Here is an 18,188-nt window from a genome sequence, read left to right as displayed (position 1 = left end):
AAACAATACAAGTTGTTATCTCAGTAGTGTAACTAGAGAAAAAATAGCAGGAAGCATGAGTAGAGTTTTCCAGAAAAAACAGGAGCTAAGAAATTCCTGAATTTTGATTTCTGGCTCATTCACCAATTCATTGTGCTCTTCCTAGAACAGATTACATGAGAGACCTGAGTCATTTTCTTCATCTGTAAGATGGTACAGTGTATGCAAGCTGCAAAGAGTAAGCATTGATGAAGAATTCTTTGTTATTAATTAGAAGTACTAATAAAAGGAGAAAGATTAAAAAAAAAAAGGCAAAGCACACCAGTTTAACTCAAGCTTGACATGAAATTAAAGACTTGCCTATGCCCAGAAATAGCTGTATCAACCCAGATATGTATTGTACGTAGTGTAAAATAGGGCATGCACTGGCATGACTTAACTCAGAAATAAGTTAATCTGAAATAAGATTCAATCAAACTGTAGCAATAATTTAATGGTAATGTTTCTTCTAGTGTTGAAGTATCCAGGTCTCCAGACTGACTCATTCTAGCTTCTCCCATTACTTCCAGCAGGCTCCAAAACACCCTTTCAGTTAAACATGTCCTGTTTCCTGGGTCCTTGTTATAAATTTCTTTATTAGCCCTCTCTCCTCCTGGTTCCCAGTTCTTTATCCAGCTTGCCTGTCTTGTTTCAGCCTCCCTCATCTCCTTTTTCTAATCTACTGCCTTTTTTTTACTCTGTTTAAATTGGATGGTTTCTTCCTTCATGCTGATTAAAGGTTAGCAAGGCAAGAGAGGATCACTGAAAGATTAGTGACAGCTCTCAATTTCCTTATCAAACACAACACAAGCAATTACAAGGGAGGTTCATCAGCAGCAATAACAACACAAGCAATTATAGGGAAAGTTCTTCTGCAATGATGCAGCAGTGGTTTGGACTCATGCCTACTATTTCTTTCTGAATGGCAGCCATGCAGTCTGGTCATGCATGTGAGAGATTTATCTGCTAAATGAGCATGGAATATTTTGAGACTTAATTATTAAACTCTCACATGTCTGTGCAACATGTGCAAAATGTTGTTTCATAAAGTCTCATAGTTTGGTCAGTTTTTAGAAGATTTTCATAGGGATTGCAAAGACACATCTTTGATATTAAGTCCTCTTTCTATGAAATCATCTTCCTATTTGAAGGTAAAGATTCCCAACCAGAGAGATAAGAATCCATCAGAAATCAGGGGCAGGACTTACCCTCTTGGCTTGCACAACATAAACAATAGTCACAATGAGAAAAACAAGGGATAAACTGTAAGCTCAAGCTTCATGTAAAAAGATGCAATCGACTTATTTTCTCTTGAAGAATAAATCTGCTTTCTTCTCCCAAATGACCCCTGTACTTTTACTTGATACAAGAGGTTTTCACACCCTTCAGAAAAATCAGACACCAGCTGACTAGTAGGATGATGCCATGTTATGTCAGTAGTGCCCCAGGATTCTTCACCCATCCTTCAGTGTGACATCACTACAACACCCTTGCCAACACCTTTGTGGGAAATTAACAGCCCTTACAGTACTGCATCTCAGCAAGGACCAGTGTTCCTTTAAAAACTTTCTGATTACAATGCATTCTGAAGTAAACTTCTGTTGGTGGAATGGCCAGTAAAGAAGTACTGGCCAGACTGGTTTGTCTGGGTACAGTTCAAGAACTTCATCTCGTCAGCAGCTCATCAGGTTGTTGTTTTGTAGGAAGTGGTGGCTCAGTTACACAGGCAACCTTCATTAGCAGCCACAGTTATCAGTAAACTACTGTCTACCATTAAGACACAGAACAGTGCCACTTTTGCCTAAGTAGTCTCAACTACATCCTGGAGCCAAGGAGCTACTGTGCTAGAGGGTCATTTCCAAGAGCATTCTTTTAGTATAGTCAAAACAATATTCTTTTTAAAGTATTAATTATTTCACTACTCAGCATGAGACACCTCATCCCATATGATTAAAATTTTATGAAGTTAACAGTAACTGGATCTTACAAAGTGAAATGTCAGCCAGCTTCAATAGTCATAGGTGTTACCAACCTGGCTCATAACACATGAACTAGACATTCAGTTTCCTTTTATCTGGATACATCTATACCATATCTATACTAAGTAAACCGGAAAAATTATTTTTTTTAAGAAGAAAATGTTACAGCTAATCATTAAAATAAAAGGAGAACTGGCTTGGCTTATTAGCCAACCAGTATTTCTTTCCAGCCTTCACAAAGAACATTCATAAATGGTCTTTGTTACTTTCAAAGAATTGAATAAAGACTGATTATCCACCTCAAGGCATGTGAAATTCCCTGTGCTCCTACTATGAGATGCGTGACATCAAATAACAGTGAAAATACTATAAACAGTCAACCATGTTCATTCAAAGCACAGAGAATTAGTCCACTCCATTTTGGCATTGTGCACTGTTTCTCAGTAATTAATTCAGTGGGCTTGATTTTTTTGGTTTGATTTCATCATGTTTTACACCCACTTTGCCATTCATTTTAGTAACACAAATGTCTGTGGTAGGAAATATCCACATGTTTTTGCCTTCAGAGCTGCAAAATATTATAATAAACATGAAGAGAGTAAATGTTGTCACCAACAAGTATGTCTTCATTGCAGCATTTAGTGAAGCTGGACCTTTAAAATCATGACACTGGAAAACTGCATTCAGACAATATGTCCATCTGTCAAAGTATCAGGAATTCTGCCTACCTTCCGGAGCACTCAGTACTTTACTAGCTGGGCTGCCTTGATGCAGAGGGGGATTAAGCACAAAACTAAAGGATTATGGCTATTTCACTTCCTACCAAGTAAGAAATCCACTGTAGGACAATGACTTCTTTGACCGAATACCTGACTTTAACCTGTTTTGAAATTACAGCCTTTTATTCAATTCGAGCATGAGTTACAATAGGCATGGTATTCCATTTCCTAAAATTTCCTCCTGTGTCCTAATTTATGCATTATTCTTAAAGTAGAATACAATTACAGAAAACAGGAGAAAAAGCAGAATGTCAAGAACCAATTGTAAGATGGTAACAAAGAACACATCTTATTTGTTGATGGTAGGATACATCCAAATCTTACTTGTTTACTAATATGCTCTGTGTTGTTTACATTCAGTGGAACAATGGAAAGATGGAAATCTACATTGCCAGCATGCTGTTCTCCTTTTCTCTGTAGCCAGCTTGGTTGTCATGTAAAAGAAGTACATCTGTCCAGGGGGTTTTCTATTTCAGGAGTTTATAGTTGGCTATTATTCTTAAAAATCTGGAATACCTTAAATAGTTGAAGAGCCTGATGGTATAAAGTATGTGTCCCCTGTGTAACACATACAGCTTGGTAAAGGTGTGGGGACAGCTTATTTGACATGTGATTATTGAACACTATTATTGGACATATGATTATTGAACATATTACTATTGGATATAAGGGGAAAGAGCAAGTCAAGAAACTAAATTTGATTTTGTAACTTCTGTATTCTAACTTTTCAGTTGTTCTCTAAATTATTGCCAACCACTTCTTCCTTTTTTCCAGCTCCTCCTTCAGAAGAAGTCCAGATGTACATTAGGCCTCTGTCCAAGGCTTATTTGCAGCAGGTTATAATTGATTCTGTGTTGGATTGGGTGTATGTTTGGTTATTTTTAGTCTTTGCTGATCCAGGGCCCTTTTCACCAAATATGTGACTGATTTTGTCAGCAGAAAGAGAAAAAAAAAAATCACTCTTTAACATTTTATATCATACTAACCTTTAAATAAATATTTTATGTGCTTACTCCACTTTCATTTTATCTCATCTCTATTTTCTGCATAGGAACAGTTACATCCCGTGCTGCCAGTCTACAGAGCCTGTAGTATTTCATATTAATGCATTCTTACACAGAATTTGTGATGGTTAGGAGGCCTTTGCTGAAGGACTAGGACTGTCAGATAAAAGGGATGTTTATCAGTTACAGTTTGAAACAGCAGTGCCATGAGAATAAATTAATCAGTTGGAGGTCCCAGACTGGAATGAGAAACAATTTTTCCCAACATCTGTTATAATCTGGTGACCTAGTAGCAAACCACTGAATGGAGAGAGCCAATGAGCTGCAGAACAGACACAGGACATCAGCTCCCTCCAACAATGCCCACTGTGATTTGCTCATAACCCCTCTGTAAGACTCATCAAGCAGTAACAGGGAAAATATACAGTTGAACATTAGAAGGATACTGAATTAGGATGCCAGGGCTAGCTAAACAGAAATCTGATTCTTATCTTTTTCTCTGGAAAGCACACTGTGATAGAAAAGTGATAGAAGAACAAGCACTGCAAGCACAGAATTATTTCTTCACTTAATACAAATGAACTTGCCATGGACACTACTTGGGACAGTGCTTCAATGCTAGTACCTGTATAACACTCACAGAATTCAGTAGGGACAGATAAAAAGATAGGCTCTTGGTTTTCACCAAGCCTCTAATCCCAGTTTTGAATAAATTAAATAGTTGCTAGTTGAGTAGATAGGTAGAGTAAATAATTTATTCCATAAGTACATTATCCTCAGGTGGCATTTATATTGGCTGATAATGTGCACATACCCACTAGAATAAGGGGCACAAGGAGAAAAAGGAGACAAGGGAATGATGCAACTCCTGCCCTTGACCAAAGGAAGGGTCATCCTATGCCTCCTGCTCTTCTCCACACTAATGCACTCGTAGGTTATACTGCAGTAGTGCTGTAACTCTATCCATAGCAAAGAGCAGAGCTTTCAGCTGGTGGCTCTGTCATCAGTTCTGTTTCTGTGTCAGTCTGTCCTTTGATAAATCCCTGGTCTCTGTCCATTTGCTTGTTTTTGAGGTCTCCTCCATATCTAGGTTACCACTTCACTACCTCTGCTATGGGAATGGCCCTTTATGCCCCAATATAAAACCTGAGACAAAAAGATCTGCCTCAAAAAGCTGTCCAGTGTGATTATACCTGTAGATGCATCTGAGGGTTTTAATTTTCTTTTTCTGGCATTTAATTATTCCCTGCTTGATCCTTTCCCCCTTAAATTTGCAAATAGCAATTGCTGGTAAGAGTGTACTACCCAGAATTATCTTCTTTGTTGTGCACACCCCAGAGGACTGCTAGAAGGTTGTGCAAGTCTCCAGGTAGCTCACAGCATGCTGTAACACAGCTGTCCCAGAGAATCTCTTTTCAAATTACTTGATTAAAATAACTGCACAGAAATTGAGAAAGTCAAGTGAAAACAGAGATTTAATACGCTGTATGTTCCCTCATACTTAGGAGGTAAATGGAAAATTAGTAAGTAGACAGATTAAAATAGAAATTGTATTGAATTGTGCAGACCCCCAGAATATCACAGCACACATTCTGTAATCTACATTCACACAGCAAAATAGGTGGGATGGATGCCAAGTAAGCAAAACATGACTTCAATTTATCCCCTAAGCTATGCAGGTAAGGCTAGACTCAGAGGACTTCAAGGACATTTCTTAATATGACTTTTTCAGGAAGAGATGGGAACGTGTAAAAGTATAAGCCATGTTTTCCCTCCTGCTCTATTTCTGGATATCAGTGACCTTGTATAACTCCTAACTTTTCCATTTTCTGAGAAGAAATTGCTCAGCTTTTCATCATAGCCTAATGATTTTACTTTTTTTGTTGTCAAGATCCAAGATGCCTTCATGAATTTTTTTTTAATGCCCACTGCAGACAAAGAGACAGATGCAGCTTGAATAAACAGGTCTGTGCTAACTTTAAATAAGCCAGTTCAGGTACTATAGCAACGACCTGATATTGGTGTCCTGTGATGACTCTGCACTAAATTATGGCATTAATGACCTAGAAGATTAGCAATCTACACTGCTAAATGCAAGGTAACTAGGTAAAGTTAGCTTAAATCTGTTAATACAATCTGTAGTTACACAGGATCTGTAGAGCTGAGAACTATTTCTGTGATCTTAGACCCTAAATAATAGTCTGTCACATGGTCATCCACTGCAGTCTCATTGGCATTTGCCCGTAGATCACTGAGTCAACCTGAAATTCAGTACCCAGAATCCCCAGCTATTTCTGAGCATTACATTGAAATGAAATCCATCCATACATGACCTCCTCCACCTCATTTTGATGGGTGGAATAAGAATTAAGCATGAGGACAGAAAACATCTGGTTTCCTATCTGGAGGAGCTGAGGGACCAAGGTTAGGGCGTACTGTGCAGCACAACACATCTGCAGTTCAGACAGGAATTGAGAGAGCTTAGACTGTTTTAGACTAATAATGAGTTTGCTGAATACTGTGTACATAAAACATCTCTTTTTTTCTGAATTTAATCACTGCTTAACATGTCCCCCCAGAAGACAGTAAAAGAACATAGATAGTTCTGATTCTTTCCCTGTTTTTCTTTAAGTAGCATATCATTCATTTCCCGTTTCTTAAGAGCTCCTTTTCTGCAGGCTTTCTAGACTTAACCTCTGGCTAAACAAATAATTCCTACTTGTAGAGAGCAAAAATTCATTCCATATATTTAAGCACTTAGAATTTTTAAATCTCTCTATTTTTTACTACATTTTGTCCTCTAAGGAAGGATTAATTTAATTAATGACATTGTGGTACTCTGTCCCTCAACTTCTGTTTACAATGTCTGAAAACTTAACAAAAAAGCTATTGCAAAAGTTCCACATTTGTTATTGTGTTTCATTTCTTTTTGTAATATGCAGTAAAACAAAAACATCTATTAATGAAGACAGGACACTCCTTTAACCACAGACATAGTTTTTGTTCAATCAGTGTATTTAATTTAATGTAATTTAGCTCAATGTAATTTAATTTAACTGGAAAATTATCCTTTTGTAGGGACAAAGGTGTTGATTCTAAACAGAAATATATGTCAAATAGCTTTCCCCTGCGTAAGTACTAAAGCTTGCAACACAGTCATTTTAAAATGCCAAAAATGTTAGCAGCAGCAGATTTGCAAATGTTAGAATTTTTTATTTAGTTTCTTAACGTTAAAACTCTTAATAACTTATACATCACGTAACACATTTAACCTCTTTCTAAATTATAATCTTAAACTTTTTTTCTGAAGTGGAAAATTACTTATTTGTACTGAGTGCAAGCAATCGAATATTCTAAACTAATTGAAGTATCTCAGTAAATCATCTCTAAAGCTACTTTAATTGCAATTTTACTCCTGTTTTAATTTTTATAGGATTTGTATTAATATTTTCTTGTCATGTTTTGTAAGAAAACAAGATTGGTATAAAGGGTTGGTCCCCATCTGAATTTTTAATTAATAGTCCAATTTCAAATGAAGCTGTCAGAAGCTTAGAAGTCTCAAGGTAACTATGAGAATACTAAGAATAGACACTATTAAAGTCTCCATTGATAGAAGGGAAAGGAGAGCTCAGGAGCCTTCTCCTCTATTTGGCCAGAGCTGCTGCATCCTTACCAATGAGGCAACCCATTCTCCTACTGTGGCCCAGGCAGAAAAAGGGCAGAGGGCAAAGGTGGCATCTAGAATCGTGTAGAGCCACCCCCCAGGAAGTCCTGGACAGACTGGAAGAGTGAACTGAGAAGAATCTTTTGAAGTTCAACAGGGACAAGTGTAAAGTCTTGCACCTAGGAAAATGTTATCATAGAATCACAGAACGCCAGGTGGGAAGGGACCTCAAAGATCATCTGATCCAATCTAGGTATGATCACAGTTTAGAAGAGATGACCCTGCACCCTGTCCAGCTGAATCTTACATACGTTCAGTGCTACAGAATCCATCACTTGGGAAATCATTCCAGTGGCTGATTGTTCTCACTGTGAAACATTTTCCTCTTGGGTGCAATCAGAATCTCCCTAGGAGTAACTCACACTATTTAACCATCATCTTGTCCATGTGACTTCTTGTAAAAAGGGAGTCTCCATCTTGTTTGTAGCTGCCCTTCAAATACTGGAACGTGGTGATGAGGTCTTCTCTAAGCCCTCTGTCCTGGTTTGGACAGTATAGAATTATTTTTCTGTCTTGTGATTTTGCTTTCAGCCAAGTCTCTTCTAAGTAGCTGCACTTGCTGAAATTAACAGCAAACTTTTCAGTCAGTGTCTGCTTCTAGGACTGATAACACTTGATGTTTATATTATGGGTAGAGAATGGTGTTTAGAACCAAGGCCACTGCTCAGTTCTGAGGAACATCTTACGCTCAGGAAAGAGAGAAAGGGAGTCAAGGGGTCACACCTGCAACCCTCCTTTAGGGAGGAACAGACAAGACAGGTGACCAAAATTGACCAAATGGAGTGTTCCATCCCATATGCATCATACTAGGTATGAATTTGGGGGATCGCAAGGGTCAAGCCCTTTGCCCTCACCTTTTGCCCTTCCATTTGCCCTTTTTTGCCCCTTCCTGCTGTCTTTGGCATCCTGGGAAGATTCCATCTGCTCGTCTGTTTGTGGTCCTGGTCCATGCCAGCCTGAATCCATGTGTTCCTGCCTCCAGCTCTCAACTGCTGCTGACTCCAGGAGTCCAGCCTGGACTTTCCCAGGGCTGCTCTGCAGCCTCAGTGGTGACCTGAGCATTCCTGGGGGAAAGGGGGAGGAACATGGTATTGTTTTTCTGTAAATTTGTAAATATTTAATACATTTTCCTTTTTATCATTACCATTTCATTAAAGCTGTGTAGTTCAGTTTCCAATCTCTAGGTCTCTCTTCCTTATTCTCTCTTCTTTCTTTATCAGGATGCTCTAATAGAGAGCCTCTGTCATTCAGTTGCCAGCCCAGTGTTAAACCATGATACCCTCTCATCTTGAGACTGAACAAACCAAATTCTCTCAGCCTTTCCTCATATGGCAGGCTTCCCAGTCCTCTGATCATCTTTGTGGTCCTTCTCTGGACCCTTTCCAGCCTGCCCACATCTTTTTTGCATAGTGGGTACCAGAACTGAGCACAGTCTTCCAGGCGTAGCCTGGACAAGTGCTGAGTAGAGTGGGATTATGCTTCTTTGACTGCAGGCGATGCCCTTGTTGATGCAGCATCCTATGCAGAGCATCCTATTGGGTTTCTTTGCTGCTGCAGCACACTGTTCACTTGTGCTGAGCTTAATGTCCACCAAGACCCCCAGGTCCTTTCCACTGAGCTTCTCTCCATCCCAGTCTGTGCCATGGTCCTGGATGATATTGCTCTGTGGAATTAGAAGAGATTGGTATTGAACGATTGGGTAATCTGGACAGTCGTGGTATTTCTATGTCCTCTTCAAACTTGAAAAAACATTATATGGAAAGTAGAGTTTTGGCTTTACAAATTTGAATGATCAGAAATTGATTCAGTTGTCATTACATTTATGAGAAGACTATATTGTTATTTTTATGTAAAAGATGTTTTAAAATGGGCATTGAACCTTACACCTTGATTCTGATTGAAGGATGAAAGAGAAATTGCAGGGTTATGATTCTAAGGTAATACTTTCTCATTTGCACCAAATTCAGACTTCTGATTTATTCTTTCATGGGCTACTTGAACTGCATTCTTTTTTCTGTTCACATTTTTACCAGTGTGTCTCTAATATATTTGAAATCAAATAAATTCAGACCTTTTGTGGGTATTCCTATCTCAGAAAGTACAACTGCCTCTATGTCAGTTATGTGAACTGTCTATTCTTACAATAGAAAATCAGAATTTGGCAGCCTGTTCTTTAAAGCAAATTATGGGTTTGTTAGCCTGAGCTGCAACTTTGCTTAAGGCCCATTGCTTCAATGGCAATCATGCAGTCAGCCAAGCTGTCTGCTTGTTGAGTATGTATTTATGTGGCAAGCCTTGATGAGAAAAACTGAACATGCCTTTATCAGTAAGCACAGTAGTATTGAGCACAGTAGTATTGATGGAACTTGCCCTTTTCTTGTCTAAAGCTTTTGTAAAAGTTATGAAAAATCTTGGACATAAACTCTTTTAACTTGGGTACAGCACTCTAAGCTGTTTACCTGGAACTACCTGGAGCCAATTCTGTTTGTCTTAACCTACCTGTACTAGAACCTTCTAAAAATTTGCCTGCAGTGTGTTGTAGGGCATTTTTTTCTTAGTATCACATGAATGTTAAATACTCTATACTGCTAAAGGATGCAGCTGCTGCCCACACACTATGTAAGTGCATTTTGTAGAAAAACACACTTAATATGTGGGCTTTTTTGAGGTATCTCTCTAACTGTATCCTAAGTGAGTATGTGATTGAACAGCTGTACAGACAGATGCTTCAAGATGCAGAAAAAGCATTTGTGGTCTATTAGACTAAATGGTTGTCAGCAAGAAAGCATTTGAAATGTAATGCATTTGTGCAATTGCATTTGTAATTGCCATCCTCAATTGTATTTCTGTAGCGGGTCAAACTAGCACCAAGTAGATGAGTGGAATTATTTGTTGAACAGTGATGACAAACAGTTGCACCAAAACTTAATGGACCTACACAAAGAACAATCTATCCACAGGGGAGTGTCCTGTGTGTAGGAAAGTCATGGTATGGAAATTGGCCACCTTTGGCTGCTGGGTGATGTTGCAGTGTAGCAGTGAGCCACAGTGTTTTTGTGAAGGTCTTTCACATATCATTGCTACCATAATTTTCAAATGGGACCTTCCTACTGCACTGGGCAGAGCTTTTCACATTTTCTCAGTTTGTAAAGGGCAGTTTCAGACCCTATTATAGCAAGGCGTGTTGATCCAAATAGCTGCTGATTAATGCCTTCTGGTTTGTGCCTGATTAATTTTATGGATTACAGTGAATAAAAGACTGATTTGTCTCCTAAAGCATATATTGATATAAATGTGATCACTTTTCTGTGCTACCTAACTTGGGTTAACAGAGTGTTGCTTCAATGTATTGTGTTTCTGGCAAGTTCTGACTGTATCCGTCATGTCTTTTTGTGGCCTCAGCTTCCTACTCATTACAAGTGGGTGAACAGCAATAAGCACTTCAACAAACAGATATTTCTTAAGCTGTCAAGCTCAAAGCCTGATAACCTAAAGAGGACTGCAATCAAAACAACTGTAAACAATAAGCACTTTTCTAAAATGCAGAATGGCTTACCAATCAAACAGAACTGAAAAGGTAGGTTGAACTGCTACTCAGTAGTTTATGGAAACATTAATATACAAAAGAATGAAGGCAGCACCAGTGCCTGACAGCAACTGCCTGCTTTTCTGCTTTTTTCTCCTTCCTGCTCCTTTCATGCACAGTGCAACACACTACAGACGTACAAAGGGAAAGGGCTGCAGGGTTCCCTGAATTGTTCCAGTTAACTCTCTTCATGTTTGACTGCTAACTCCCATGCATAGAGATTAGAGAGAGACTATAAAGAGATTTTAATGTCTTACTAAGAAGCTGAAGCAGCAGCAGAGCAAGAAGTTGGTGTTCACTGCTCCTTGCTGAGGCCTAAACATGCACAGCTCTTGGGGTTTGGACCTTCCCTTTACCTTCTACCTGTAGGAAATTCTAAAATTCTAGGTCTGTGAACACTTACACCTGAGTCTGAAAATATAATGTCATTCTCCACTCCTGCAAGCTGCTTTTTCTGTTCCTTTTTCTTTTCCTGCCACAATTCAGAATTCTCTACTGAACTTTGACATAAAGTTATGTGCCACACACTTCCATTTGGGCTTCTATGGCAGGATGTGCATTCTGAGTCTAGACAGGAAAATGCCCAGAATCTGCAACCTGGAACCTCAGACTGCAACAACAGCCCAGTCACATTCTGTGTGTATGTGGTAGAAACAGACCTCACCACCACCTTCTAGTTCTACAGAGTAAATCCATCAATCAAAACCATATCATGTTAGAATTTTTACCCTGACCCTGATCCATACCCACAGGCAGCAGGCAAATATTGATTAGCAATTTTTTAAAAAATCACAAAGTATTCTTTTGTTGAATTAAATATTTTTAAGAAAGGTGTCTGACTCTGAGATAAACCAATATGACTGTCAGTAAACCAGTTATCAGATAACAAAATAAAGAGCTGAGTTTATTAGTCAAGGCTGTCTCTCTCTCACAGCAATTAATCAAAAATCTGCATACTTTGAAGGCCCCAGAATGATAAAAAGGTGTCTTTTCAGTCTTGGAAGAGGCAGGTGTCCTTTCAAGGATACAATGGTGCTTTTCAGAACACAAGTGACTGTGCAACCTGTCTGTCAACAGAAGGTTCATTACAGAGCAACCCTTGCTCTACCACTTTAGATAGCTATTGACTAACATTACTGATTGACTACAATTCTTGCTGCATAAAAGATTTGTAAATATCATCTCTTTAATATGAGTAAAAATCAGGGGATAATTCAGTTAAATGCTTAATCAGTCACTTTTTAAATGGTGTCTGTTGAACCAGACTCTTCCCATGCCACATGTTAAGGGGAGGAGGGAAGAGAACTGTGTGGACTTTAGCACTGAGGGCTTGCTTGTCTGAGTTAACCCAGATGAGACTGTGACTGGCCAACCAGACTTCTGCCAAAACCATTTCAATTCTCCACTCCCTATTTTTCCTGTTCCGCTCCAACACAGTTTCCACAGAAACAGAGTAACATGAATAGTACAGGTTTTGGGTGCTTTTCTGGAGAAGTAAATGTGTTTTAATCAAGACTATATTAATAGTCTCATACATCTCATAGTGGTGAAAAGCTTTATTAGTGTTCAGATTCTGAAGCTATCTGGATACTAAAATTAGTATTTAGAATTCCTCTCTCAGTATTTTAAACCTTGTGTGGTAACTCCCTGGATTACATGACTACCTGGCAGCAGAAATACAAAATTAGTGTTATATCTTATCACTTGGTTTAGAGCTTTTTAAGATTTCTTTCCCCCCTATTTATCAACAACGTTGGAAATTGACACAACAGAATCACTATATCACCACACTGTAAAGCTTTCACCATGGCCCACAGCCAAGCTTAGACTCAAAGCACAATCCTCCCTAACACTGCACTTGTTTCATAATTACAAGGTAATTTTGTACACTAAAAACCAAAGTGAATGTGGTGCTCTCAGAACATACAGCATGTACCTAAGACACTGGCTTCCCCAAAAGGCATACTCCAAGTTTGCCACTGAGCCTCCTGACATTCTTACAGGCCTTCCAACTGCCTGTAAATAATTTCCCTGACAGAAAAACGTTGTCGTGCTGGTCACTAAGTGCAGTGATTAAAAATTGGCAAATACCTCTCACTCCATATAACCAACAAACTGCTGGGATATTTTTAGGATTCTGGTCCTCATGCTCAGCTGCATAGGAAAGCTTATTTGTGCTCTCCCAGTTCGAAGGCACTAGCTCAGTGAATGCCCAGTTAAACACACTGCTGTGACTGAGCACTCTGGCAGAATATGTTTCTGTTACATATTTCCTATTTGAAAACAAGAAAGACTGTTTATTGTGCTCCTTCTAGACAGCAGCCTAAAGTCAGCTGTGCTCCTTTTGTCAAGTAGCTAGGAGGATCCTTGGATTACTTTTGCCAGTGGTAATTCATTTATACAACTCCGTAAGTCAATGAAGGATCACAAGTGTCTCCAGGCAGCAGGAAAGAGAAGGGTTATAGAAAGGTGGAGGCTTGCCTGCATTCTGGATTTTATCATTCACAAACTACATGAAGAATGACCCTGCTGGCAGGTCATACTTGAGGCTTTGTGTCCTATCTCAGCTGTTTTCCTCCTTCCATGAACGTAGCACTAGCCCAAATACACAGCAAGGTAAAGCCCCTGGAGGTGAAAAGCCTTCTGAGATAATTGCAGGTACGGGCAGAAATACAGAACTATTCCCTAGCTCAGACTCCTGTTTCTTGTAATACTTGCTCTTTACTGTCTTTGCAAAACCTGAACACTGCCACTCAAAGTTACTTCGTCTGTGGGTGACAGCATCCTGTTTTGTCTACACTGCTGCAAAGCTTTACAGCATCCCTGCATCAAACTTCTAAGAGCAAACCAAAGCTATAAAAAGATACCTCCCAATTCTATGGTTAAGATTTTACTTAATCTTCTACAGTCACATATATTATTAATTTAAAATCACCCTGTACAGCACAGTAGCTGATGATTTGTTTACAGCTACCTTTACATCACTGATTTTTCAGAGAGGAACAAACTTGGTCAAAAAAGCCCCAGTTCTCTCTGCCTAAAATTCTCATTATCTGTCTAGATAAGATGCTTTTCCACCTTTCTCCTACTGCAGACTAATTGACCAAGGGATTTGGAGAGACTAATTTGAAAAATAAGCACCTTTTCATTTTAAAAAAGGAGTGGGGGAAGGGAAAAGGGGAAGTATTAACTTAAAGGTGATGGCCTAATAAAGCACTAAAAGACTAGACAATTTGTGTTATCTGAAAACTGGGGCTTTTTGTCATTATTTTGGAAACTATCTGATTCTTTTTAGACATACTTCAAAGAGTCTCCACACTGAAACTACATACCTTGTGTGTTAAATTCTCTAACCTCTCAAAAGATGTAATTTTTTTTCCTAATATTGCACTTCTAGATTTTGCATGGTAATGAATTATCACCTCCACTATTTGCTTCATGCAAGGCTTCAAAATAAGTATGAGAAATGCAAACAACCTACATATGAAAATACATTAGGCTTTTAATAGTTTTTTCATTTTAATTCTCTATGGTGCTATTAGTGACAGGTAAAATCAGATCAGTTAAGTGCAGCTGGTGCAAAGAGGTGTAAAATTACAACTTATCTGCTTGATTGTCTGTGCTCCTGGGAGGCATAAATCTGAGGAAGAGTGAGTGCAGTCATTGCTGCTCTATTTTATTAGGGTTTTTTCAACAGAGTGGGAACAGCCCAACCTGATACTTTTGGATTTTCAAAGTTTCTAAGGGAATGTACTGATATTGACATTTTAATTGAGATTCAAAAATATTTTAATGATACCACCTGACAGGTATATTAGATCTTTCATAATGGAGTATATTTGTTAAACTAAGAGGAAAAAATCAAGCTGAAGTTGTAGTCATATAATTATTTTCTTATTACATTTTACACTAGACTTCTATATGTAAAAGGAGCACTTGACTAATGGAAAGAGAAAGTGTTGATGACTGCATGCCTTCTGCAAGCCTACACTTGGAAAACATGTTAGAGGTAGACCATAACAGAATGTGACTGAGCTTGCCATCTTTTAAATACTGATGATCTCTACTTGTCAAAATGGCTCACTTTAATCTCAAAGCAGAAATAGAGATTCCCTCCTTTCAGTCCCTGAACCATGGGAATGATGGTCTCAAGGGGCTTGTCTGCACATTCTCAGACATAGGCAAATAGTTCTTTAATATGTCAGAGATTGCTTACTGGTATTGAGAAAGGTGTAATAAACTTTGCTGAATATATTAGAAAACTTGAGAAACTAATAGTAATGTTCTTTTTAGCAACTTACCTTGTGGTAGCACCTGCAGGTCCTTCAAAATGATGGTTCTTTACTGGATGAGGCACTTGATACCACTCCAAATTCTACTCAATCCAAGATGATGGTAATGGGTTATAGACGAACTTAGTCAACAGGGAGTACTAACAGCAGGGTAATTATCTCAAGCACAGGTTGTAACATACCAGCTACTTAATTACTGACATTCTGAGGATTTTGAGGACAGAGAGGTACTTAATGTAGGAATTTGGAAGAGGAAAACCAAGTGTTTCATGGAACGTCTCCTGTGCAAGAGGAAGAAGCAAAAAGTTACCTGAGAAAAAAGGTTGGAGCAATGCATGGTAAAAATCTTACTGAAGGATCCCCCCAAAAAATACCTGCAGCCAAATAATATGTATTTGCCTGGGAGAGGCAAAGGAACTATCAACATCTACATACTGCAGCTACAGTAACTGGTCAGGTGGCAGCAATGTTCAAATGATGCAGTGCTCTTTTTGTGCTCTTTTTGTATTTCCCCTACCACTGAGATGGCCTTGAAGCTGGAGAACAGTAATCCTAGCTCTGGATGCCTCAGCGATGCTATAGTCTGCAGCAGTACCATACTCTGCCTTGTTGATGGATAATGTCTATTGCTGCTTTCAGTCCTCTGTTGACCTGCTCACAGCAGGACATTAAACCCAGCCCTGATACCTCTACTGGTTTCTACTAGAGCTTAAATTCCAAGTGTGAAAGGAGGACAGGGACTAAACTAGGGCTCTGTGATAAAGACAAAGCTTTGATTCCCTAGTACTTGATAAAATAAATCTCTATGGATCAATCTCTACTCAGAACTAAGGATAGACACAAATCTTTGTTCCTTCCTACCCTGCAACATGCATTTCCTTGATCTGGCCTTTTACAAGGTCACTGTACAGCAATGCATGTGTCCCTGGGATTTTTAAAATCCAAACCAGAGCACTCCATTGTGTTACCTACCCTCTTGGAAGTCTGAGAAACCGAGTCACCTGTATATGCATAGCAGTGCTAAGTCTCAACACATACAAGTATGATGAATAAAATACAACTAGAGAATGAGAAGTACAAGGAACTAAATAGTGGCAGTAACAGCTGACAAAGAGGAAGTCCGAGGCTGGCTAGCATTAAGGTGCGGCACAAAAGGGTCTTAAAAATAAGGCACGTGTGTTAAGTTAACAAAAAGATGTTATTTGCACTACTGCTTAAAATAGGAAGGAGTGTAGAAAACGACAGCCTGACACTGTCAGAGAAGGCTCACAGTACTGATCCAGACTGATATTTCTTAGTTTTTAAACGGTAGCATGATTTACATACATGCGGTAAAGATTTTCAAATGGTACTCAAACACAACAAGTGTCTCGGGACCAATGTTCAATTAGCACAATCTGGTTTAAATGTTAGGGGAGCTCAGGAAGGCCACTACCTCATATACATCACTCCCTGCTTTGGCTATAGCGGTACAAGTTCAACTTCTCCGTGTAGAGTTGCTGTTCTTCTGTGAAGTCTTGTCCTCTTTCCCTAGATGTTTCAAACTGTTTTTTTCCTGTCAAACGAAGCCACAACAGGCGAGAGGTGACGGAAGCCTGTTCAGGAGCAGCCTCGGGAGGTGCCACCTCCTCCCTTCTCGCCCCCACGTTGCCGGCCCTGGAAGCGGCCCGAGCCGCCACCGCCGCACCCATCGTGGCAGCTCTTTAATTAACAGGACTGCGCTCTCCAAGGCGCCCTGTTAATGGCACCTCCCTTCTCCCCCCTTGGGCCCGGCGCCCCGCGGGTTCCAGCCGCCGGGAGTTCTTCGCCGCTTTCCCTGCGGAAGGCGCGGCTCAGTCCCTTGCCTCAGAGCGGCGGCTCCGCCAGGGTCAGCCCGGGCGCTGGGGCGCAGCCGCCGGCAAATGGCTGCGGCGGGCACGAGAGCTCCGAGCTGGGCCGGGCCGGCCGGGGGCGGGCGCAGGCAGGAGGCCGCCTCCGCACACGCGGAGCTGGGGCGGGCCCGCGCCGCTCGCTCCCGCTGCCGCCGCTTTTCCCGCGGCGCTGACGCCCGGCCCGGTCCGTCCTCCTGTGCTGGCGTGCGGGTAAGTGGCACCCCCTCCCCGGCTTCTGCCTGGCGGCGGGCGGAGGCGCGCCCTCCCTCGGCAGCTACGGCCGCCCCGGGCTTCTCGGCGGGAGAGCGGCAGCCGCGGCCTCTGCGGCGGGACCGGCTCCCGGCTTCAGCTGCCAGCCCGGGCGGCGCCTGGTGATCTCGGCCTCGGGGCAGTTTTCCCCTGCCGCTTGCGCCGGGCTTTCCCCGGTCTTTCCGAAGCTCCCGCGGGGGGTGCGTGGGCGGGGGGGCGGCAGCCGCGTGGTGCTGGGAGCCCGGCGCAGTCATTCTGCCCTCCCGCCTGCCCCAGCCCCTCGGCTCCCTCTCGCCCTGCCCCGGTAGCCGCGGGGCTTGCAGCGGTAGAGCCGGGCCGCGGGACCCGCCGCTTCTCCTCCGGCCGGACGTGACCCGAACCCCGCGGGGTTCCAAGCCGGGTCCGGTACCCAGCCCGCGTGGCCGGGGACGCGACGTGCACCCGCGCATCTGCCCCCGCCGGCCGGGATTGCTTTCGGGGGCGGCTGTATCATCGTTCCTCTTCGGGCACCTTTTAATCCGATCTGCCTCGCCTCATGAGAAACCTGGCGTGTGCTGGTTACTGTTTTATTTATTCTCGCAAGTGCCCCTAGCAGTCTGTGTGTCTGCCTGACAGGTAGCACGCCAGAAGTAATCACTCAGCTTTTCTCGCTGAGGGGAATCAAGCCTTTTATTTGTAGTAGTTAA

The 18,188-nt window shown here is 41.1% G+C and overlaps 2 protein-coding genes across 5 annotated transcripts in view; one reads left to right on the top strand and one right to left on the bottom strand.

Annotated features, from left to right (window-relative positions):
- Positions 1 to 6,760: 6,760 nt before the first annotated feature.
- On the bottom strand, positions 6,761 to 17,820 carry LOC139791573 (cyclic GMP-AMP synthase-like). The gene is made up of 2 exons (XM_071733958.1): positions 15,392 to 17,820; positions 6,761 to 9,167 (listed from the first exon to the last, which is right to left on the bottom strand). Exon 1 carries the CDS (start codon positions 17,754 to 17,756, stop codon positions 17,121 to 17,123), a length of 636 nt encoding a protein of 211 aa, XP_071590059.1. The 5' UTR covers positions 17,757 to 17,820; the 3' UTR covers positions 6,761 to 9,167; positions 15,392 to 17,120.
- The window catches only part of PUS7 (pseudouridine synthase 7), a 21,233-nt gene continuing 20,402 nt past the window's right edge, over positions 17,358 to 18,188 (top strand). For all 4 annotated transcript variants that reach the window (XM_071733957.1, XM_071733955.1, XM_071733956.1 and 1 more), the window contains exon 1: positions 17,358 to 17,463. The gene's annotated coding sequence lies outside the window, so the exon portion shown is untranslated. The remainder of the gene's footprint in view (positions 17,464 to 18,188) is intronic.

The sequence above is a fragment of the Heliangelus exortis genome, chromosome 1 (genome assembly GCF_036169615.1).
Source record: "Heliangelus exortis chromosome 1, bHelExo1.hap1, whole genome shotgun sequence".
Lineage (NCBI taxonomy): Eukaryota > Metazoa > Chordata > Aves > Apodiformes > Trochilidae > Heliangelus > Heliangelus exortis.
Note: the sequence above shows the minus strand (reverse complement) of the source record. Positions and strands in the feature narration are given on the sequence as shown.